Source organism: Brienomyrus brachyistius, chromosome 12 (assembly GCF_023856365.1).
Source record: "Brienomyrus brachyistius isolate T26 chromosome 12, BBRACH_0.4, whole genome shotgun sequence".
NCBI classification, from domain to species: domain Eukaryota; kingdom Metazoa; phylum Chordata; class Actinopteri; order Osteoglossiformes; family Mormyridae; genus Brienomyrus; species Brienomyrus brachyistius.
Window position 1 is genome coordinate 6,488,723 of NC_064544.1, and position 23,695 is coordinate 6,512,417.

Sequence of the window (23,695 nt, forward strand, 5' to 3'; positions counted from 1 at the left end):
GCATAAGGATGCGGGCATAAGGATGCGGGCATAAGGATGCGGGCATAAGGTCCTCACTGGTGCCCCGTCCAAAATGATTTAAGTGTTTGTCAGCTGTGCCGGTGGCTGCTGGTGAGGGCTGTCACAGACGCGCCGATAACAGCCCATGAATCCCAGCAGACCCTGAGGTAGCGGGATCATCGGTTGGGGGGTAGAGGGCACCTTCCATAGCCCGACAGAGCCTGTGTGCAATAGCAAGGAGGGGCTTTAGTGAGCATCACATTTCACAGGGCTCAGCCATAAAAGGGGCATTACCTCCAGGGAGACTTGGGCTACCCAGGTCACGCAAGATTCACATTGAAGAACATTCTGGAAAACCCCAGTGGATAAGTATTCACTGCAGATACTATCAGACAGAATAAAACCACTCTTTCAAAAAGCAGGAAATCTTCCACCAGGACGTGGGTGTTAATAGCGTGGGGTGGGATGGGCGGGGGCAGCCGCACCCCCCCAATCATCAGACACTTTTAAAACAGCCGAAAAACAGATGATGACAGCTGGAACATCTGCTAAGGGCAGAAACACTGGGGAAACGCAGAGTCAGAACACGGGCAGGTTCCCGCTGGGGAAACGCGGCGTCAGAACACGGGCAGGTTCCCGCTGGGGAAACGCGGCGTCAGAACACGGGCAGGTTCCCGCTGGGGAAACGCGGCGTCAGAACACGGGCAGGTTCCCGCTGGGGAAACGCGGAGTCAGAACACGGGCAGGTTCCCGCTGGGGAAACGCGGCGTCAGAACACGGGCAGGTTCCCGCTGGGGAAACGCGGCGTCAGAACACGGGCAGGTTCCCGCTGGGGAAACGCGGCGTCAGAACACGGGCAGGTTCCCGCTGGGGAAACGCGGAGTCAGAACACGGGCAGGTTCCCGCTGGGGAAACGCGGCGTCAGAACACGGGCAGGTTCCCGCTGGGGAAACGCGGCGTCAGAACACGGGCAGGTTCCCGCTGGGGAAACGCGGCGTCAGAACACGGGCAGGTTCCCACAGGGGAAACGCAGAGTCAGAACACGGGCAGGTTCCCGCTGGGGAAACGCGGCGTCAGAACACGGGCAGGTTCCCGCTGGGGAAACGCGGAGTCAGAACACGGGCAGGTTCCCACAGGGGAAACGCAGAGTCAGAACACGGGCAGGTTCCCGCTGGGGAAACGCGGCGTCAGAACACGGGCAGGTTCCCACAGGGGAAACGCAGAGTCAGAACACGGGCAGGTTCCCGCTGGGGAAACGCGGCGTCAGAACACGGGCAGGTTCCCGCTGGGGAAACGCGGAGTCAGAACACGGGCAGGTTCCCGCTGGGGAAACGCGGAGTCAGAACACGGGCAGGTTCCCGCTGGGGAAACGCGGCGTCAGAGCACGAGAGACCCTCTGCACCCAGTGACACATGGAGTCCTTTCTGGGCACGCGGCACGGACCAGGGTAACCTGGAGGCTGTGAAAGGTTACCCTTAGGGTTACTGCGCTTCTCTACGGTCTGTGTGGGTGTGCGTGCCTTTGACTGTGCGTGTGTCTTTGTGACATCTAATCTGGGAATGTAGCTGAATACAGGCCATCACACGTCTTTGGCAGATTCGAGTCTATGATACTGGAACATTCTGGGAGTCCCCCTCCTTGCCCGGATACACCGAGCAGGAGTTTAATATTCTACATGGAAGTCTCCCAGCCGATGATGAAGTCGACAGACTGAATCTGGAGAAGCGGCCTAATCGGGATTCGTTTGCCGACTGTATCATTATCACCCCATCAAAGGACACAAGCTGAGGGGGTTCCAGAGTCACGGCGTAATGAACCAGCACCCGGGGACACATGCAGGCGCACCCTGCTCACCCCCCACTCAGGGAAGGGGCTGATTGCATTTTCATCACCATTTAAAATTCTTCCCAGCTTTAATTAAAGATTACAGCTTGCCAAAGACCAACAATCAGATCTAATTTGGAGCTGAAGAGGATACATGACTCTACTCCAGGGGACATTCTGGGAAGGAGAGGACCATCAGGCAGCCAATCAGAGATTCGGAGAAGGAGAGAACCGTCGGGCTGCCAATCAGGGAGAAGCAACAGCAAGCCTGATGCTCCCACCTGCGCTGACAGCCGGGACGTCAGTGAGCAGTGGTGTCACGCCATCTATCCCCCGAGTCCCCTCTGTCTAGGGACAGTGAACCCCCCCCCCCCACAAGTTATTTCTTTTAAATTCTTCATATTATATTGTCTTGTGCTCTATCAATAAATAAAATAAATAATAATAATAATAATAATAATAATGCAGAGATTTTCCAGGCCCCGCCCTTAAAGGAGTGTGGTTTGACCACATGAACACCTGGCCATGAAATAGCACTGCCCCCTTCAGTTTGGTCAGAGAATGACAGCAAGAACACAAAATCCCAGATGTGGTATGGGCTGAGGAAGATACAATTGTCCCCCACGAAACCCAAATGTGGACCGCTCTCCCCCCCACCCCCACCTATAGCTGAGCATAAAAACACCTGAGAGGCTGCCACCAAACCAGCATCTACGCACCGTCCCCAGCCGGTACGTATAACGAGGCACAGAAGCTCAACATGGCAATTTAAGTTCTGAACTTAAAAAGGCTGAAAAAGGAGAGAGGGGAGTTCAAGCCGGGCCAGAAGGAGGAGCAGAAACAGGAGGCGCTGAGGGAGTGTGCCGCGCTTAGCTGGGTCGCAGATATTTCTCACCACTGACAGATGCCTTGGTTATGGTGTTCGGGGCCCAAAGGCAGCACAGCCTGCAGCCCAACAAAGAACCCTCCTCACACACTGGCAGGGACCAGCGACGTGCCGGCAGTGAACATGCTTTCAACAGGCCAAAGTCGGAGGGCAGACTGAGCAGAACGCAGACTGCAGGGCTGTAAAGATTATGGGTAAATGAAGCAGGCTGCAGAGTGCTTAGGGGCCCGCCTATGGAGCAGGGGCCCCAGGGGGCCGGGCCCTTAACCAGAGTCCCTGCGGCATAAGTGGGTGAAGCTGACAGGGAGAGAGCAGTGTTACACTGAGGCCTTTTAAAATACGCAATAATTATAGCCCATGCCAGCGGGGTGGGCCGGGCCGGGCCGGGCCAGGAGCGCCACGAGGAGCGAGCCATCTGCTGTAGGGGCCCGCCCATGCGGGGGCCTCTCAGGGCTTCCGGGATCAGGGCCGAGGAACGAGCTCGTAGAGAGGCGGCCAGGAGGCGCCGAGATCAGCTGTACGTTATTACATCCGAGCGAATCTGCAGCTATCCCTAGCACACCCAGGAACGGCATGCCAGAAAGCATCCACCCCCCAGGCCAGGGGGGGGGGTGGGGGTTCCAGCTGCTGGGGGTGTGAAATGGTTGCATTGGGTTGGCCCAGATCATGTTATGCGATAGAATGACTGAATGCTACCCAAGGCACAGACACAGGGAGAGACAGACATACAGAGACAGAGAGACACACAGAGTCAGAGGCATACAGACACACACAATGACACACAAAGACTGACGTACAGAAACACACAGAGAGACAGAGGTAGAGAGAGAGAGAGACAGAGGTAGAGAGAGAGAGGTAGAGAGAGACAGAGACAGAGAGAGAGAGAGGCGTGTGCGCACACACGCAGGCACACACATGCACACACTGCTGGGACAGACCAGGAGGTGGTTCCCTTCAGTGGAAATCCAGGCCAGGTTCCGGCTATTAATACCGCGGTGCATCACGAAGGTGCCCACTGGAGCTGCTACACTTACCACACAGGCAGAACCGTGAGCTGAAAATCAGAGTGACGGCTGCAGGACAGGGCAGGCGTTCACACTGGGGGGGCTCAGAAGATACCCATGTGAGGGAACTCAGTTACCGCCCACAGTGGAGCCAAGACACGTGCAGAGCTCCATTCTGAGAAGTGGGGGCCGAAGGAGCACGGCGCAAGGACATCAAACCATGACGGTGACCCCCCAGGCTAAGCACAGGTGGCTCTGGGATGAGACCGTGCACTCTCACACGGAGGACATTCCCGGTTAACTAGAGGTCAAAGGTCACAGCAGCCCGACCCTCAGGAGTCATCACATCGGAGGCCGACGATGGCATGTTCGAGCACAACACCCCCACCACACGCCAACATGTGATCACACAGAACCATGCGCTGCACGGAACCGTATGTCAGGTGTCTACATAGAGTGGGTTAAGAAGTAACTCAGCTCTGAGAAAACAGGATTATAGTAACACACACACACACAACCACGCGCTGCACAGAGCCGTCTGTCAGGTGTCTACATAGAGTGGGTTAAGAAGTAACTCAGCTCTGAGAAAACAGAATTATAGTAACACACACACACACACACACACACACACACACACACACACACACAGACACCTGAGCCGCCCCCCCAGTCCCCGCACCTGTACAGTGAGAGCCTCAGGCCGCACTATAAATAGGCAGCCCCTCTGTGCTGTCTTTTTAAGGTCAGTGCAGGCCCCGTGCGCCGTGGAGCCCCCCGCTGACAGGCCGGAGGGGAGGCCTTCGAAGGAGGTGGAGCAGCGGCTTGGGCGGCTCAACGCCCTGATGGGGATCCCACTCCGACTGGAGGTCATGTGACCAGGGCGCGCCATGCAAGGCATCGTCGTCAGCCGCTATAAACGGCACTCAAACGTCATTCCCGAAGGATACGCTTCGCATGCGGCCGGGTGCAGCGAAACAGGATGTGATGTCACACGCCTTGGGCCAGCCTGCCGGTCAGGTACAGAGCATGCCTATTCCGGCAGGTGAGGGCGCCGAGTCACACGGCTTCGAGAGACGGATGAGGGCATGAGGAGAAGCCGGCTGGCACGAGGCCTCCGAGGTCGAATGCGGGACGGGAAGCGGACCTGGGCACTCACCCTGCTGGGGCAAAAGGGCAGACCCTGCCCCACGAAGCTGACGGCGAAGAAGCGGAGGACACCGTGTGGGGTCTGGGGCTCCCTGGCCCCCCCTGCGGGCTCTGCCAGCTCCGACACCTCCAGCTCCTGCTCCGGTTCGGCTGCCAGAGGCATCGTCGTCCCGAGAGGCCAGGCAGGCGGACACGCCGTGCAATGTCGTCTCCTGGAGCTGTGAGTGCGGCCACCAAGCGAGGCGTCAGCCCAGCTGTCTGCTGAGAGTCCGAGCCCCAGCTGACCACCCTCCTCCGGCTGTCTGGCTGGCCACACCCCCCAGCACGGACAAGCCCAGACAAGATCCACCTACTCGAGTGGCCATCTGGAAATCCCCCGGCCAATCGGATTGCCCCATGTTAGCACACACAGACAGATAGGGTACGGAAGACCTTTGGGCAGGAGCCCCCCTGCACTCAGAAAGCTCCGCCTCCCCCAAAGGCATTCCCTTGGACGGCATTCTCACTGCCCAGCGCTTTCCATTTCCTTATAAGTGTCAGGCAGGGTCACATGACCGCTCCAATCGGCCATCTTTAGGGAGCGTACACGTGTCACTGGGCGTCCATGTGCTGTGGGCAAATGGAGCCATCATTAATGTCAGTGACAGGATGGGGATGACTGCGGAGGACTATGGGAGTCAAAACCCAACGCAGGTTAACCTTCAGGCACCCAGAAATGTACATTAATTGAAATAAGCTTTATCTCCAAGGGAATGCACAGCTTTCACACATGTCATCATGTTCCGCTTTTTAAAAACACGGTCAGGATTACCATACTCAGTGAGACGCACTGAGGACAGAGGACGTTCACCGATCAATCATGTAACACTGCCCTCGTGAATATTAATGAGCTTTCACATTCACTGGCCAATCAGTGCTTCCTTTGCCAAATTTAAAATGGTAATGTTACACATAGCTCAACAAATTTTTTTTCAACAAAAGATACAAAATGCTGAGACAAAGTTAGTTAAATTTCAAGCAAACTATGCGATCCACTGTTCACACACAAAAAAAAGTCAATGACTTCCAGACGCAATGTGACACACAGGGATGTGCATATTGTGTAAGTAATTAAAATGTACTTTTAAAATTATTTAAAGTAAACTTGGTACTCCACTGTAACTTGCAGCACGGGATCATCCAGGTTGCAGCTAAACTTGGACAAGCTACCTGTACGGGAGCCTACAGAGGACATGTCCGGGGAATCCCGGGTGGATGGTATCCCTTGTGCAGTTTGCACCTTGCACAAGGATCCAAACGAAACACAGTTACTACGTCGAGTATGGGATTCAAACCAGCAACCTACCGATCACAGGCATAGGGGCCTAATCTGCTGAGCCACGAACCAAACCCTCCATCATAAAACACACTTGTCACAATTCAAAAGGTGTGAAAATGCCCCCACCATGGAAAGCTGGGAGGTGCAGCCTCAGCGGAGATCAGACACCCCTTCAAAGCAACTTGGCCAAGTTGGTGACAGCAAGCCACGCCCCTCACACAACCAATCACACTGCCCCACAGAGCCGCCTTCCAGAGACGCGTCCCCCCCCCCCCCCCCCCAGCAAAGTGGAGCTGCTGTCAGAGATAAAGCACCCATGGCCAACTGGGGAGGTTCTAGGCGAAGAACATCATTTACACTCCAGAGGAACTGCCAGGTTATCTCCATCACCTGGGAAGAAACGGAGCCGGTCTGGCAGAAATGCCTTAAACACAGCCGTGCACAGGGGACGCGGCTTTAAAACACAAACACGGCAAACGCACAGGCCTCCTCGGCGCCATCCAATCAGCCGTGCACAGGGGACGCGGCTTTAAACACAAACACGGCAAACGCACAGGCCTCCTCGGCGCCATCCAATCAGCCGTGCACAGGGGACCCGGCTTTAAACACAAACACGGCAAACACACAGGCCTCCTCGGCGCCATCCAATCAGCCGTGCACAGGGGACGCGGCTTTAAAAAGGTACCCTGGGTGGCAGGCTAAGCGGGAGTCACCGAGATAGCATGACCTAGACCACGCTGTGGTTTACAGTGGTCTAGGTCCCCTCTAGGTAGAGTGAAGCGCCATCTAGAACTTGAATGGTGCAGTGGCAGTCAACAAGTAAATTGTTACAGGTTGCAGAGAAAAATGAGCAGGTATGTGGACACGGGTGCCCTTGCAGTTATTTTCCGAGGGCAGCGCAGGCCCCAGCATGCCTAGGGAGGGCGTGAGTGGTTACAGGGGCAGACAAGGAGTCCATGCTCGGCGCTCCAGGCTCTGACCGCCAGCACTCCATGCAGCATCACACGCGGGTTCGCCAGCCTTCCAGACCCCGTAATAACTGCTGCAGTGGAGCAGCTAACAGGCCAGCAGCTGAAGTGCAGGCATGTCCTGCCCCTATTCAGTCAGCAGTCAGTCAGTCGTTTCTCTGTAAATGCAAACGGGGCTGCAAGCATCTCTCACTTGAGACTGAAACAGGACTAGTGCCCAGGGGTTGAACCTTGACCTAGCGGCATAGCGGGGGTCATCTGTAAAAACAGATGCCAGGCGGGGGCGCAATAAGCAGAAGGCAGCTGCTTTGCCTGAGCCTGACAGTGCAAAATCTATTCCAGTGCACTCTGGAGGCAGCCTTTTCACAAGCAGGCCTGGGCAGCCGGTGCTTTTCATACTACTGGACATTGCAGCTGGGAGCTCAACACTGCCCCTACTGGGGGGTCAGTCACATGCACCCTTTTAACTGCTGGGAAAAAGGGGGTTCATAGCAAATAAAAAAAAAAAATCTCTAAGGCCAGTAAATTATACTACAGAAATGAGTGTGCAAGTCATTAATTCAGCAGTTCACAGATGCAATGTATTTTTTAAACATGCCCCGTTTTTGTAAATATTAAATCAAATTTCTTAAAATGAGACACCAATCGGAGCAGTCCACAGGCAGCTGGAGAGCGGGCTGCCCCAGTGCCGGGCTCCAGACAAGGCCAGTCAGTGGGTCAGTCAGTCACACGGTCCGGAAAAGCGCTCACACATAATAGCTCACGTCCAGCTCTGACCCTATACCTTCCTTCCCACCAACTGCCACCTATGCCTGCGACCTGGCTGAGATGCCCAAGGACAGTGCAATCACCCACGCTCTCCTGGACACCTTGGAGGAGAAGCCCAGGGCCGCCACAGAGCAGGAATGGTCAATTAATTAGTCAGCATGACTCACCTGCTGCGGAAACAGGAGCACGGCGCAGTCATGGGTATTTGGCGCCCTCTAGTGGTGGTGACACAGTATTAAGGAGCGAAAAATCATTCCACAGAGGTTGGTACATAAACACCTGTAGCAATCTACCACAGGCTGGGAAGAGGCCTGAATTACTGCACAGGGAGGCTCATCTGTCCAGTTACAAATCTTCACAAAGGACAAGGCAGGGTACAGAGTATAAATCAGGGGTCTGCAGACTAGAGTCAAGTGTGAGGCAGGGGAGAGATGCATTTCCCCAATAGAACACTAGAGGTCATCGTCCCTGTTGACTACTGCCAATTATGGAAGGGATTAATTTTCCCCAAACAGTGTGTCTGGAAGCGTCCATGGGAATGTTATGACCTGAAGGGCCCTCGGGCCCTTTGTTTTGAGAGCAATGATCGAAGAAAATGTGCTATGAAACATGCTGACTAGATTACGCTGATCACTGCCTGGTCCGAGCCGGCAGGGAACCAGGGGAACCAAAGCGAACCACATGGAACCAGCGAGACCTCAGGGAATCCCGAGTGAGTGAGGAGCAGCAGCTGACGGAGCAGCAGCTGACGGAGCAGCAGCTGACGGAGCAGCAGCTGACGGAGCAGCAGCTGACGGAGCAGCAGCTGACGGAGCAGCAGCTGACGGAGCAGCAGCTGACGGAGCAGCAGGAGCTGAGGAACGCTTACCTTGCTCTTGAGTGAGAGAGTGGGCCGGAGCGGTAGTGCTGAGGACAGCTCCGTGTTCTCATTTGGGTCCACGACATTGTTCCTGAGGGAGGAGGAGTGGATGTGAGCGCCAGCCTCCTCTTCCTCCTCCTCCTCCTCCTCCTCCTCCCTGCCACTCTCCTCAGAGTGCTCAAAGTCGTCACTACCCTGGTCCATTCGCTCCTCCTCGGCCAGGTCCTCCTCGTTCTCCTCCTTGCCGTGCTCGTCCCCGCGGCAGGCACAGGCCAGCTGCGCACCGTCCTGCCTGGCATGACATCTGCCGTCACAGTTGTTGTTCTCCTCCTGCTCCTGGTTCCGAAGCCACGTCCACGGGTGGCCCTTCCCTCGACCGCCCGCACCGTTCACCTGGCCCTCCGCATCGCCTGCACCCTCCCTGTCACTGTGCCGCGACAACTCGCCGGGGGCCCAGGGCCCCTCCATGGCGTGCGCAGTTCCAGCCGGCCGCTCCTCCGCCTCCCGGTCCATATACTCCTCCTCCTCAGCGTCCTCGCCCGCCTCGTGGGGCACCCGGGCCGAGGAGGTGGCCCCCGGCCGCGGACTGCTGCCCGCTGACAGCAGGTCCTCGTTCATGTCCAAAAGCCAGCTTGCTACCTCCTGCACCTTGGCTAGATCGTCTGAGGGTGGGCAGGGCTTGGCATTCTGCAGAGGAAGGAAGGGAAAGAAAGGTTTATCAAAGAATGAACCGCTGGTCGAGGCCCCCATAGCACCCTCAGCACTGCACAAACCGGCCAATCACAGGCTGCGGCCGCAGCAAGAGTGTTTACAGCAACACTGAACAGTCCCTCCTGTCACCTCTCTAATGGCCTCAAAAAGGCCCCATTATGGACTCTCAGTCCAGGCAAGATCCCATTATGTGTGAGGGAGCCATGGAGATACCAAGGCAGCAGGGCATGTCACAGCTCAGGCAGACAGCACTGAAAACGGCAGCTGCCACGCTCCACCCTGGCCACTAGGGGCGAGCTGGTCACATGTGGGGAGAGAAAGATCTGCAGTTAAACTGCTTTTAAAAGCCCCGCAGCTGACTGACTAAAAGCAGGCACTTAGCAGAAATTACTGGCAGGAACCACAATGTCAATTCAAAGGAGGCAGAACCTTTTCACAGCTTCCGTTCTCATGATGAGCTCGTCGCAAAGTAATTCAGGGATTAAAATTAAACCTGAACACAAAACACTAACACAACTAAATTCGATGACATAGAATTTCACTCAGGAAATTGCATAAGCCGCTTCACGAGTCAGTCGTAAACTGATGACTGATCGCCTAAACGCCTATCCAATCCAAGTATACTACGCTGGTCATACACCATGCAATAGCCTGCTACTGCCACTGGGTGGCAGAACAACACCACTGTTCAGAGTAACTATTTTCACAGGGAGCACATGGCCCAGGATTAGCATTTAGCACAGGTACAGCTAAGAGCAACTAAGACCAAGATTTCTGTCACTGACGGGGACAGGCGGGTCGATGTTTAGAGTCTAGCCGTATGCTAATGGCCAACAGACCCCAATTACAACATTGGGGGCGGCCAGACTGAAGACATAATGCTTCTGTTCCAATATACAGGATCAAGACACACGGTGTGGATGAAGCTGGTGCTGAGCGGCACTGCTGCCTTCGCACATTCAGCGATGTCGCCCGAAGCGGCCATCATGCAGGGGTGGGAGCCCGTGCACACACCCTGCATAGGCAATTAAGGGAATTGGGCTCTGGGGGAGGGCGACAGGTTCATGGTTCACACTCCATCCAGTGGGGGTTGCGTAAAAGGATGGGGAGGAGACCGATACGTGGAAGTGCAACGTGAATGCAGCCATGTTGCTACCAAGAGCGACAGGCAGGCAGAAAGCGAAGGAACTTCTGAACGAGCGCAGAGCCGTTAGCGAAGGCTGAGCGGACCGGCACAGCCCTGGTCAGCTACCGCCATTCAGCTGGGGAGCGACAGGCAGGCAGAAAGCGAAGGAACTTCTGAACGAGCGCAGAGCCGTTAGCGAAGGCTGAGCGGACCGGCACAGCCCTGGTCAGCTACCGCCATTCAGCTGGGGAGCGACAGGCAGGCAGAAAGCAAAGGAACTTCTGAACGAGCGCAGAGCCGCAAGTCAAGGTCACGTGGCTTGGTGCAGCTCCGGGGGCCATGACCCCCATCCCGAAATGCACATGGCACCTCAGCCGTTTGGTCTGCACTGCTCATTTATCACTGGTGACACGGGCAGCATGCCAGGCTGGTGCGAAACGCGGAAGGCCAGCCGGCTGATCGCGGATGAGTGCCGAGGAGATGCCACAGCTGAGAAACACACCGCCGGCCCGTGGGTCTCCCTCCTGCTCACCAGAGCCCTGGGGTTTGCCCCCACTTCGGCTACAGCACCCATTTGCCGGGGGGCACATCTCCGTCGTTCTGGATTTTAATCACAGATAAAACTTTGACAAGTGAAAACTGGCCTTCACTTTTACAGACTCCAAAAGCTCAACATAAGGACCTAGTGCACCAGCTCCTGTGAAAGTGAAGCAATGGTGCAGTTAGAACCAACTGCAGCCACACCAGGCCCCAAGTATCACTGGCAGACTTAATATGACCGGCATTCAGCCTCCATAAAAACGCCATCAGCCAGGATCAAAAGCCTTCAGTGGGAACGTCAGACTCCTGCCCAGCGCACAGAAGCAGAAGCACGGACCGTACGGCACGCCGAGATAAACACCGGCAAGCTAGCCTCCCCACAATAACGGACAGAGCAGAAGGATTCCTACAGGTTGCCGGTCTGGTCTCTCTGCCTTATCCACGGAATTCAGCTTTGCAATGGTTTGACAGGCCGTAATGGGCAATGCCACAGAATGGAACCAGACTATTCACTGCCAGTCTTTATCAGCAGTAGGATTCCCAGTCTTAGTCTTTTGTGACCCAGAGCCAATTGCAGGAAGCAGTGGAGGGAGAGGCAGACAGAGCAGCGAGAGGACAGCGCACCACGCCGAGCTTCAATACCGGCCGGCACCTAATGCTGACCGCGGCCTCATTTGAAATGCATTACCTGCCGCTTCCAGGGCAGGACAACAGCACTGATAACAGCTTAGCTGTTTTGAAAGGAGAGCAGTGGCAGGAAGCGAGAGGGCGTGGGGCGCCTTAGGTCCCCCGATTGGCAGCCTTCCCTGGGGCTATTCGTCGGCGGCAGGGAGCCGGGGCTCTCGGGAGGCTCCGCAGACTGTTTGTGTCTCTCCCATCTCTAACAGGGCAAAGAGCCACAGCTAATGAATCACACTTACTTCCCAAGCGTTCACTTAAAATAAAACCTGCAGTCTCTGTACCGTGAAGCTTGGCGGCCATAAACAGACTCCTGGTACAGAGCCAACCCAGACCAGCACAGGGAAAAAGGGGCAGCCGCCAAGCCAAGCAAAGGACACATCAGTTCGGAAGCCATCCTACTGCCAGAGCGTCGCCGATCCACTGGGACCTTCACAAAACTGATCTCTGTTTCTCACAGTGCCCCCTGCAGCACAGGTAACGCTACACCTAATACATAGCGCTTTCTGGCGCAGTTTCTGGAAATGGGAGCAAAATCACAGGCTATGACGGACTACGTTCCCTGAGGAGATGGGACAGGGCGCATGCAGCAAAGAGTGTGAGGCAAGAGGGCGGCAGCCCAGCCCAGGAATATCACGCTGTCACAAATGTTCGGGGTAAGTTGCCCAGCCAGCAAACGTCACAGCCACATGGAGACAGCAGAGCCTGCTTACCCGGTGCGCCAATTCCCAGCAACACCAGGGAACGAGCAGTAGATGGCGCCAGAGGGGGAAGAGGACAGCCGAGTTCAGGTAAGTGGAGACCTGAGCTTGTGGACAGGGAGAGATGACGGGGGGTGGTGAGCTCTCTGTGTGTACTGTTTTTGGGGGGAGAGGTGTCCATTCCCAATCCAGTTGCCAAGCGGCCAAATCCCTGAGCTCACCATAAACACCACCAGGAATATCCACGCAGTCCTCCATGGACTCAAGGCGTTCGTACATCGAGTGCTGTAATAGGGAGGTAAAGGGCAGGCCGCCTTCCTCAAGAGCAACCAAGTCAAAGGACGAGCAGCAGTGACTGCTCACGCACTCGAACGAGTGTTCCTCGGGAGCGTCCAACAGACCAACCACCAAACACCTTCGCCATACAAAGACTCTTGCAAACAGCTTGACACTGACACAACATGAGCGCCTGGAAACATGATAAAGCCCAAGGTGAGCTTTTAATGGGGAGCTGGTTCTGTATGTGGGGGACCAAGCAGGCACAGGTATGTATAAGCAGGACCTCAATGGCCTCTGTCTTCAAACGCCCCCTCCTCCAGGTTTTCTGCTCATCACTTAGGCACGGTGACACGGCATAGCCTCTGAATGGTGCGACACCCAGCACATACTCAATGTCAACATCAGTGTGGAGGGAGGGGTGGGCACAGGTTATAAATCAGATGAGGGGGGGCAAACAAATGGCATCTTTAAAATGCAGAGTGTCAGTCACCACAGAGGACGCGAGGGAGACCTTCACTAAGTAATGGCACTTAATGCTATGAGAAGGAGAGCCACCGAAGAGAAAGGAGGAGTTCTGATGCAGCGCCGACAGGGTTCCGCAGAAGCCTTATGCTTCCATCACAAGCCTACACATTATACGGTACAGAAATAACCTTGAGTGACTGACAGACCCACCAACCGCTCTTTCACAATCACCCTCAAAGTGGGCCTGGGCGCCGGGGAACGCGAAGAGCACTGGGCCGAGAAGGAGAGGCGGGAAAGGGAGGGGAGCTTTACCATTAAAATGAGCAGATCCTGCTGAGAGCATGGGAACCATTAATGAGCGGCCGGGAAGTAAAACGCAGCCCGGACCACACCTCCGTTTAATAAACGGCGGGTCCCCGGACACACAGCAGAAACCTGAAATGGCACAGACAGACAGGACAACGCTGCCAACAGGGGGCGCAATGAGCACATGCGAAAGCCAGCTGGCGGGACAGCTGCGTAAACATGCACAACGGTGCACGGAAAAGCACTGCTCCACTCCAACATCACAGGCAAGAACTTTAACGTAACGGCTGCTCGTCACTGAGCAGGGTCCTACGCCGGAGTCTATCAGGAGCACCCCCTGGCTGACAGCGAACTCGTGTGTGGTCCGCGGCGCGGCACCATAAATCACCCGCTCCGTTATAAAATCAATTACTGCGGAGCATTTAGGCTGACAGGCGGCGGATGAGGGCAGAGCACGGGCACACCTGCAAAGGGGGCGCAGCTAACGCCAATGAACCAAGACGACGCGCAAGGGGCAGCCCAACGCAGGGTTACCTGGGGGGGCGGCGGGGGGCGGCCGGGCGCCAAGCTCTGCAGGAAGTCGATGTGACCGCAGGACAGCAGGTGCGAGCAGCAGGCCGAGCGACCCAGCCTCTTCATCAGGGACGAGATGATGCTGCAGCCACACATGGGGACGTGGCCAGAAGGGGGCGCACCCCGTCAGATGGGTCACGCACTCCACTCTGCAAGCGGGTCCATCCCGTGGAGCAAGCCGCCTCCGAGTAGAACTCCCCCTCTACAGGAGTCGCTGGGGCTGTGCCAGAGGCCCGGTGCATGCGGGGCGAGGTAGCGGGGGGTCCCGGAACGTGCCGGAAGCGCGGTGAGCATGAGGAGTCACTGGTCGGTGTGCTCCTTCTCTCGTGTGCAGCCTCTCAGCAGCGCAGCAGCAGCAGCGCAGCAGCCGCCTCCCCCAGCATCCAGCCACTCCCCCTCCCCTGCCCCCCCCCCCCCCCCGCAGCTGCTGAGAGACGCTGCACCGAGCAAAATCGAGAAGCCTGGGGCCTCCCCCGCCAGGAAGCTGATGATGCGGGGACACTAACCACTCCCCCGGTTAAAAACGGCAGCCGTTACCGTCGGCGACGCGTGCCCCCACAGAACAGGGCTGGGATAATCACATCAGCGAAGGAGCGGGGCAGAGAAACAGACGGCAGAGCCGGCGTGGCGCCCGCCCAAGTGAGTGACCCCAGGTCGACGACCAGAACCGGCGGCGGGCCAAAGATAGCGAAGAACAAGACGGAAGGAGAGAGAAGGAAAACGGGACGCAGGAGGTGGCGACTCGGCATGTGAGGGCACGGAGCGAGTGCCCGTGCGAGACGGGAACGACCCACACCCATCCAGGTGCCAAGGTGGCCTGAGGCGGTGTGATGCCACCTGCACGTCACATGGCATCAGCCGGCAGTCAAAATAACCCGCACCTCAGTCAGGCCGAACAGAACCAGGACAGGGCAAAGGGGGGCGGAATGGTGCCTTTGATGGTGGACACAACAGGCCATATGGCCTCGGTGCAGCTCAAGACCCTTCGAATTACTGTCGACCACAAACGGTGGGTCGTTAGCAGCTCACTGTCGGCCCCCTCCACAGCCCCAGGAGGAGAGCAACCCCACGCTCTGGGCACGGTGCTGAAGAAGAAAAACTCCCAGGAAACCATGAGTCAGCATCCATCAGGCTTGGCAGAGCTGGGGCCGGGCGATTCCTCACTAAACGTGTATTTGTATTCTTACAGGCCTAGAGGGACCATCAAAAATGCACACTCACGTTCGGCCAAATTCGTCCCAGACACACCACTTTACAGAAAAACAGGTGGATCGGGGGGGGGAGAGAGGTCTGAGCAGCTCGTAGGAGGACCTGGTGAGGCTGAGTGGATGCAGGAAATGCCCTTGACAGGAGCGGCCATGCTGCTCAGTGAACTGGGAAGGCGGTGCGCGCCAGTGCCGCTCAGCAAGGCCGTGTAATGAGACTGCAGACTCTTCCCACCCAGCCATCCATAGCACGCTCCATCGCAAGGAGATACCGCAGTGCATGCTCCTTTTCTGCTGGTCCTTAAACAGCTTCTCCCATGTTCAGCTGGCATGATACCAGCCAGAAAAAGGATCCACCTCAGTGTAACATTTGTCCACCAAGTAAAACCGCTCAAGGGCTTATTGCTCAGTATTAAAGGGGTGAAGTTGACCCACTGATAAGCAGAGCCACGCACACAATCGCCGCAGACAGAGCAACCTGGAAAATATCAAACGCTGCGTCTTCAGCAAATGCATCAAACGGAGAGCACGCAGCAAGCACATAAACACTGCCCCCGGGTCCGACGCGGCGAGTAGGCGGCCGGGGAGTTCAGCTTATACAGACATGCAGGATTCCCTTGGCGAGGGAGAGATGCGACGTACATTTTAACCTGCGCTGGCCTCAATTCCGTGGTGTTAACAGAATTCAGCTAAGCAATGGCGACGGGCGAAATGATCCTGGAACCAAGGAGGTGCCGAATGCTTGGAGCACAGTGTCGCATTCTGAACACCTCTTCTGCTGTCTGCAAGCCAGAACCCAGGTCTGAAGCCCGTGTAGACAAACGCTCCTGCACACTCACCTGGGAGTCGCCATTAACCAGTGTGTGCCCCCCCACCCCAACCCCATCATACATGTATCAGAGAGGTGTGTCGAGTACCAGAGCCATGTCAAAAGTATGTGGTGTGCTGTTCCCACGCTTGGCTGGGGAGGGATCCCTCTGTATTCCAGCCCCACGCCGGGCCGCTGGGCCGGGAAGCAGAAGGCAGGGAGAGCACCTCGCCAACTGCAGAACCGCAGCCAAGCTCTATAATTGGACATCCTGTGCATTTTATGAGGTTCTCACTCTGCGTCTGGGAGGCTGCATCAGCTGCAGGCCTGTGGGTTCACAGACAAGCAGCAGCGATGCCAACACCTCCCTCCACACACACACACACACACACACACACACACACACACAAGTTGGTCTTCCTATCTACATGGGGACTGTTCATTGATTTCTATGGGGAAAACCTTAAATCGCAATCACGACACCCTTAACCCCTACCCATCCCTAACCTTAACCCTCTGCGTCGTTGGGGACGCAGCATACTTTACACGTCAATTTCAGTTTATATCTCACTGAAATCTTCATGTAGAATCATGAAAAAAAACGCTGACTATATCCGTAATCTGTTCTTTTCAAAAACGTCAATTTTCGAAAGTATTGAAGTTTTTAAAATTAGGTTAAATAGGCAAAAAAGTAAGCCATGTCACCTCTCTGTGTTACCTGCATCGGGGGCATGTAGTACCGCCCTCACCTGAAGATCACTATTCGCATTATAAATAGCCGCATTTCCGCGTATTCAAATCACAACCGTAATTTGGTAATTTGATGAACAACACAATGGTGAAACGCGATCCAGATACATCCCCATCAGTGCCATGGGGGGGGGGGGGTGTGGCCAGGTGTGAATGGCTCATTCATACACATGAAAGTTACTACATATTCAATGCAAGGAGCCCAGAAATAATGACATGAGTTTGGTTTTGACACCATTAAGTCATCTTCATGCAGCCAAGACTTTGGTGATTTGGGAACAAATCACCAAATGATTTATAATATTTCTGCAAAATGCGGCTTGGAACACTTGAAGAAGTGTCCCCAAAAGTAAGGAAGTTTCAGGTTTTACCGCATTTTGGGGACATTTTGGTCCTCAAATGTGATGTATGCAAACCCACACACACACACAGCCAGTGGATGTCTGTCACTGGCAGTCTGCCTCCGATGGCGGCCCGTGATCACGTAGCCCCCGTCCTGAAACAACATTAGGGGCCCCTTAGTGTACCCCCCTCCCCCCATTTGTCGTGCTCTGACAGTACCTGCCTCTCAAAGGCACACCACAAGCACAGTACGCTGAGAGATTTAACTCTCAGAAAACTATTATCCCAAAGGAAACTGTTAGAGACAGACTGCACATCACAAAACACCACAGACAAAAATTGATAGTATACAGTATCGCATACAAAAATCTTTGTATAAAAATAAACGGGAGATAAATAGGTATATCAATGTGACAATAAATATGATAACTACTGCATTTGATAGAAAATAGATATCGATTCAAACAATCCTACAAATAAATAACATACATATTACTGCACATTTCCTAATTGATTCACTGATTAATCATAGCTAACTAACATCCTCCAATTCTGTATTACATTCTGCAGATTATCGGGTAAATGCAATTAATATGGGGGTGGGGGTGTCTTTCCAACATTAGAGGTTTTCCAGAAAACGGAACAAAGCTACTGATGGTGTGCAGTGGCAGGCACTGGCAATGACGGCACAGTGCATGTCAAATAAGTTGATGATGTTGCCACGAGTCGTGTGAACAGACACAAAGCAGTGCCGACAAATGCAACATGATTATTGTCATCGTAACGTGCACATGTGCAATGCTGAAACCATATACCATGCAGCCCTAGCTATAGAATCGCAGTGAGGGTCACTGCACGCTTGTGCCAGTGGGATAACTCTGGCAACGCCATGTGGGACGTGAGCGGAATGGGGCTTTTGGGCCCGGCGGGCAGCTGGCATGCGTTACCCGCAGCCAGATGGCAGCTGTGTCATTTTGACCCGGAGAACCGGAGCCCCAGTTGCGCCCCACGGCATCCCACAATGCACTGCCAAGGCCCCGCCGGAGCTACAGGAGCACTGATATAACTGAGGCGGTCAATAGGGACACCCATGCGACGCAGTGCTACACAAGCAGAAAGCTGGGGGAAAAACCCAGGGCAGCAGGTGCAAGGACAGGGCTGGGGGGGCATCCGGCACAGCCATGCCGAATCAGTGCAAACATCTGGGGGTGCAGAAGAGCTGGAGGGAGGAGTCACACTGCGGCCCTGGGCAGGACCAAGCAGGCCCACAGAATGGTATAAGGACAGCATCAATCTCGTTTACAGGACAAAGCCACAGCGCGCGGGGCCGGTTAGGGACTGGGTTCATCTGTAACCCGAACCAAATCCCCAAGCTCCCTCTGCTGAACCAAGACAGCTCGCTAGGAGAGATACTGCATTCACTGGCAATGAGGAACTACTGCCTGCTCACGCTGTCCATAATGCCCTCTAGTGTCTGAAGAAGGCAATGCATAAATGATTGAAGAGGAAAGGTAGACAGTTTCCACCCCTGGGCCTGAGCAGGATAAGCTGGTAAAATATGGATGGATAGATGGATGGATGAACGGACGGACGGACCCTGCTTCTAGTCACTCACTCTGTAACCGCAGATGACACAAAAATCTAATTTAAATGATTATCATTAATTGAAGTAGTTGCTCGACTACAATGCTGTCCAAATGGAACAGCTGGTTTACACACAATCTCTGCATTTAACCTCCATAACAAGAGACCAAAGCACCATATCTTCTAATTGACTGCAGGGATTACAGGCCTTTGCCGGAGCTTATTCTGGCACTAACAGCTGATATTATATCCAACTAAAACAATCGTTCTGGATGAAGACAAACTAAGGACTATGCAGAAGCATCTAAAGAGAGTATTGTGGAGTAAAGCAGGTCAGCCTCTACAGAGAGCAGCAGCATCATAAGAGAGTAAACCTGAGTAAAGCGTGAATAAAGCACAGATGCTATCTGTGACTCAGGACTCTGCAGAGACTGTGCCCAAGAAAGCCCAACAACTTAGCTGTGATCAGCCACCCAAAAACAAGGTATTCTGAATCCTGCCAGCATCACTGGAGTGTGTGTGTGTGCGTGTGGGGGGGCGGGGGGGGTCACGGACTGCTCCCTGGATGCCGTGTGGTGATTATACCCCCACCACACGGCCCTTTCAGAAAGAAAACACAAGCCGGCATCACTAGAGACACGATAAAGGCGGCTCTCACTGCTGCCTGTCTCTGTCTCTGCACACGCTCTCTCACGCTCATGTTTCCCATTGATTCAAGTCGACCGAAAGCCAGCGAGAGAACGAGTGAGCGCGTCACACGAGATGGCAGGCGCGATAACGCACAAGGGCGTCTTTGTTCAGGCACCACCCGGCAGCACATGCTGGTTCCGTTCCCGGCGTCCACACTGGGAACCTGGCAGTAAACAGCCACATGACGAGTCACCCTGAAGCCGAGACAGGGGTGATCCTGCGCCAATGCGTGTCACAGGTCAACTGACCGAGCGTCTTCAACGGGGCACTCACGCTGCCCGGCACACACCTGCCCAGGCCACAGAGACGCCCAGGCTGAGAGCCCGGCCCACAGGCCCGGAACACAGTCATCACAGGGTTCCTGGTGCAGAGGGTCAAGCAGCAGCCCCTGGAACTCTCTCAGGCTCATTACACTTCATCATATCCCCTTTCTAAAAAAGGGCCTTGATCCTCTCCCGACTGTGAGCCCAAAGCCCCACAAAGTGACACCTGTGGCACTCCAGCTTCCGCACAGCATAACACACACGACACCTGGAGTTGCGGGAGACCCAGGAGAGCCCAGGGAGGGTGGACAGACACTGGACAAGCTGCCCAGAAGAGGGAGACCCATCAGCCACCTAAACCTTCAGCCCGATAAAAGGAAGCACTGAGGCTTTCATGAAAGTCCAGAACGGCAGCAACCTTCAGGGCCCGGGCTCAGACAAAAAGAAGCACTTTCTCCGTGTGCCCAGTCAGCCTGGCGACTTGCGGTAGCTCCGACAGCAAAAACGCAGTTTACAGGGTAAACTAAACAAACCTAAGTAGCACCTACCTAACCTGAGAATAAGGCTTTTTAATGGCGGTTAGCTTCTCCAAAGCAGCCATTCTACAAACACCCCCTAAAAGGAACTGGGTCCAAAAAAAGACGTGAAGCAGGCAGCGCGACCGACGTGATCAGAGAGGTGTCAACGAAAAAGCAGCATTTCACAGTCTGATGGCACATGAGTCACCCACACACACACAGCAGGAAGCACACCGTCCCCACGGCCGAGAACGAGCACATGACCGCGAGGGCGGGATAGGAATGAGGGCCAAGGCGGCTGGGCTGATGCACATGGCTTGTGGTCCCCTGCAGCCCAGTGAGCCGGGGTCACGGGGAGTGACAATCGTGAAGCCTGCCGTCATGGACAAGACAAGCCTGTGTGCATAGCCGAGAACATCGAGGTCACTGAGGACTGTGTGAAGGTTAACGTGCTGCATGTCAGGAATTCAGCACAGCGTGCCCCAAATGACAAGGGCATGCACACACACATGCATACACACACACAGACACACACCTCCAGCACTGGGACTCACTGAATACCCCAGACTTGCAAAACAATACTTGACTTCCTAAAAGCCATGTGCATATTCTGGACAACCATGACAGCACCAATAAGGAAGGAGACCAACGAGACCATAAGTCCACCTTCCATAAGCATTTGAAACATGAAACACAGCCTGAGGTGTGTTTGCCACCCAGCATGGAGGGGAGCGACCAGCAGCTATGCGAACCTGAGATTGCCGGCAGCAGGCGGAGTACGACGCTGCAAAGAGCCGGCAGCACCTCCTGACGGGGGGTCATTTCCTCTCACCAAAAGGCAGCCCCCACCTTTATGACACTCGGGCCTTTGAAGGGGACACTGACAAGGAAAAGGGCCCCAAAAAAAGGGCAGGACAAGCCCGCCCCTCCCCCATGGGAAGCATGGTAGTTGAGGTGGCAGGGACCCCGCAGGTACTACTGCAGACACCAAAGGGGGCCTGCGACACAACCTACCATAAACCAGAACCGAGCACCAAACACCGTGAGCCACTGCCAGGCACCTTGAAGTCAGCACACCCGAGTTAACAGGGATTACAGGAACTGTAGAGGGGGCCACTGCCGGGCACTGCCACAGTACTTAACCCTTCCAGGCATACCAATGCACCCCCCCACCCTGCCAAAAAAATAAATAAAAAGAATTGGTGGAATCACAGACAGTACATCCTGCCAACACATTAAGCCCCCGGTGCTCCCCCCAGTCCAGCCAGCAGCCGCTCCAGGCCAAAGCAGATGGAGCCGCACTGGTGAGGAAGATGTAATTCCCACCCCCCCCCCCCCCCGACAGACACACACGATCACTGGGTTACAGCCAGCTGGACAAACTCCTGTTTGGCAATAACAGGTCCCCCCCCCCCCAAAGCACTGTCATTACTGCAGGCAGCTACAGCATTACAGCACAGGCCTTAGCTGCCCGGTCGGATCCAAGCACAGTAAACCTACACTGTGTTATGAGGGCTCACCACCCACACAACAGCACTACCATTTAGAGGGGGGGAATATCAGGAACATGTGTGGCTCATCACAGGCGCCAGGTCAAATAGAAAACCTACTTAACAGTAGCTCTCCAGAAGCAGAAGTAGGAGACTCCTGGTTTGCAGTAACCCTCAGAGAAGACCTCCGTTCCATAATGCCCAACTGCTACCTGCACTGCGAAGGTGCTACGCTTAGGAATGAACATGGTGCAGTCCAGCAGGGGGCGATGCCAAGCGAGCTGTGCAGGGCAAGCCCACAGTTAGGCTTCACCAGGAGAGCTGGGCTAACCTTGCACACCAACACAGTGTTGGAGAACACTGCCCAGAAGCACAGGAGCCTGCAGTCAGGCCTCACTGGGTGAGCTGGGCTAGCCACGCACACCAACACTCCAGACTAACACCAACACAGTGTTGGTGAACACTGCCCAGAAGCACAGGAGCCTGCAGTCAGGCCTCACTGGGTGAGCTGGGCTAGCCACGCACACCAACACTCCAGACTAACACCAACACAGTGTTGGTGAACACTGCCCAGAAGCACAGGAGCCTGCAGTCAGGCCTCATTGGGTGAGCTGGGCTAGCCACGCACACCAACACTCCAGACTAACACCAACACAGTGTTGGAGAACACTGCCCAGAAGCACAGGAGCCTGCAGTCAGGCCTCACTGGGTGAGCTGGGCTAGCCACGCACACCAACACTCCAGACTAACACCAACACAGTGTTGGTGAACACTGCCCAGAAGCACAGGAGCCTGCAGAGGTCACGCATACTCAGGCTCCATGCCTACATGCTTCCTCGGGCAACCTCATCCTCTCCCCTTATGACTCATGCACGTTTATTGAGGCGTACAGCACTGCACTTCTTAATCGCATATGCATGGCGGAGCATCCGGTGTGATGTCTACCTACCATCAGCAGGCTGCTTCACACCAAACACCAGAGAGGCCTCTGGCGGCGAGGCACACAGGGGTCACAGGCAGGTCCCAGGACTTCCAAAAGCACACATTTATGAAAAGCCCAGAAACACTCAGTGCCTCAGACAAACATTAACGAGTCCGGCCCGAATGGCAGCCTGCGAAGCGCGGCCTTTCCAGTCGGCCATGCGCCCTGGAGAATCATTCGCACTGCAGGGTGGTGCGCAGTGGTGCAGAGCACTCGCTAGAACTCATCAGAAACCTTCGGATTGAGAAAGTTGATACATGGCAGGATATTCACCGCAAGACGCCAGCCGTCTGCACCCTAACCCCGTTTGCACACCAGTGAGCTAATTTAGTAGAATTTCTTGCAGTGGAAGACAACATGCAATGAAAACCAGAAGCATTGAGCGAGAGAGAGGGGAGAGAGATTAAAATGAAAGCCATAACAAACCCAGCCAGTATGTGACACAGAGGCATGGCAATACCCAAAAGGGGACTCCTTTCTAGAGGAGCATATTACTTAAAAAGCTGCTGATTGTGTCACCCATGCATCATGCAGGCAGAGGGTCCCCGTCTTACTCAGCGCTGCTCCTATAAAGCGAGACGGGAGGACGAGGGTCTGCAGACAGTGAGCGAGCAGCGAAGTGCGACAGTCGCTATTAAGGGGCAGCGGGGGAGGGCGGTGCACTCACTGAAGAGGCAGAGCCCCCCCCAGAGGTACACTGCAGGCCAGATGGCCTGCAGGCCCCAACAAGTACCGCATCTTCATCAGGCCAGGCGATTCCCGCACAAGCCGAGCACCAGAACGCTACCAGGCACAACACTGCCCTGCGTCCCCGAGCGGCACTGAGCGGCAAACCAGAGGCGCTTCCGCACCGCGCAGAACTATCGGTTCACAGAGACCAGTAAGCAACAGACAGACCCGCAGAGGCAATT

The 23,695-nt window shown here is 55.1% G+C and overlaps 1 protein-coding gene and 1 long non-coding RNA gene across 6 annotated transcripts in view; one reads left to right on the plus strand and one right to left on the minus strand.

Moving 5' to 3' along the window:
* The window catches only part of LOC125704778 (F-box/WD repeat-containing protein 7), a 57,979-nt gene that overhangs the window by 25,525 nt on the left and 8,759 nt on the right, over positions 1-23,695 (minus strand). The window contains exon 2 of one of the 2 annotated variants that reach the window (XM_048970788.1): positions 8,783-9,460. In XM_048970788.1, the coding sequence (XP_048826745.1) occupies positions 8,783-9,391 (609 nt within the window). In that variant the 5' untranslated portion in view covers positions 9,392-9,460. Of the gene's footprint in view, positions 1-4,870; positions 5,158-8,782; positions 9,461-23,695 lie in introns of those variants that run through there. The other variant, XM_048970789.1, reaches the window with a different exon arrangement.
* On the plus strand, positions 553-1,555 carry LOC125704779 (uncharacterized). 4 transcript variants are annotated; one of them, XR_007381241.1, is made up of 3 exons: positions 553-594; positions 861-1,126; positions 1,241-1,555. It is a non-coding gene; the product is annotated as an uncharacterized LOC125704779 (long non-coding RNA). The 4 variants fall into 4 exon arrangements; XR_007381239.1 differs by lacking the exon at positions 553-594 and adding an exon at positions 668-746; XR_007381238.1 differs by lacking the exon at positions 553-594 and adding an exon at positions 668-746 and having other exon boundaries at positions 1,013-1,126.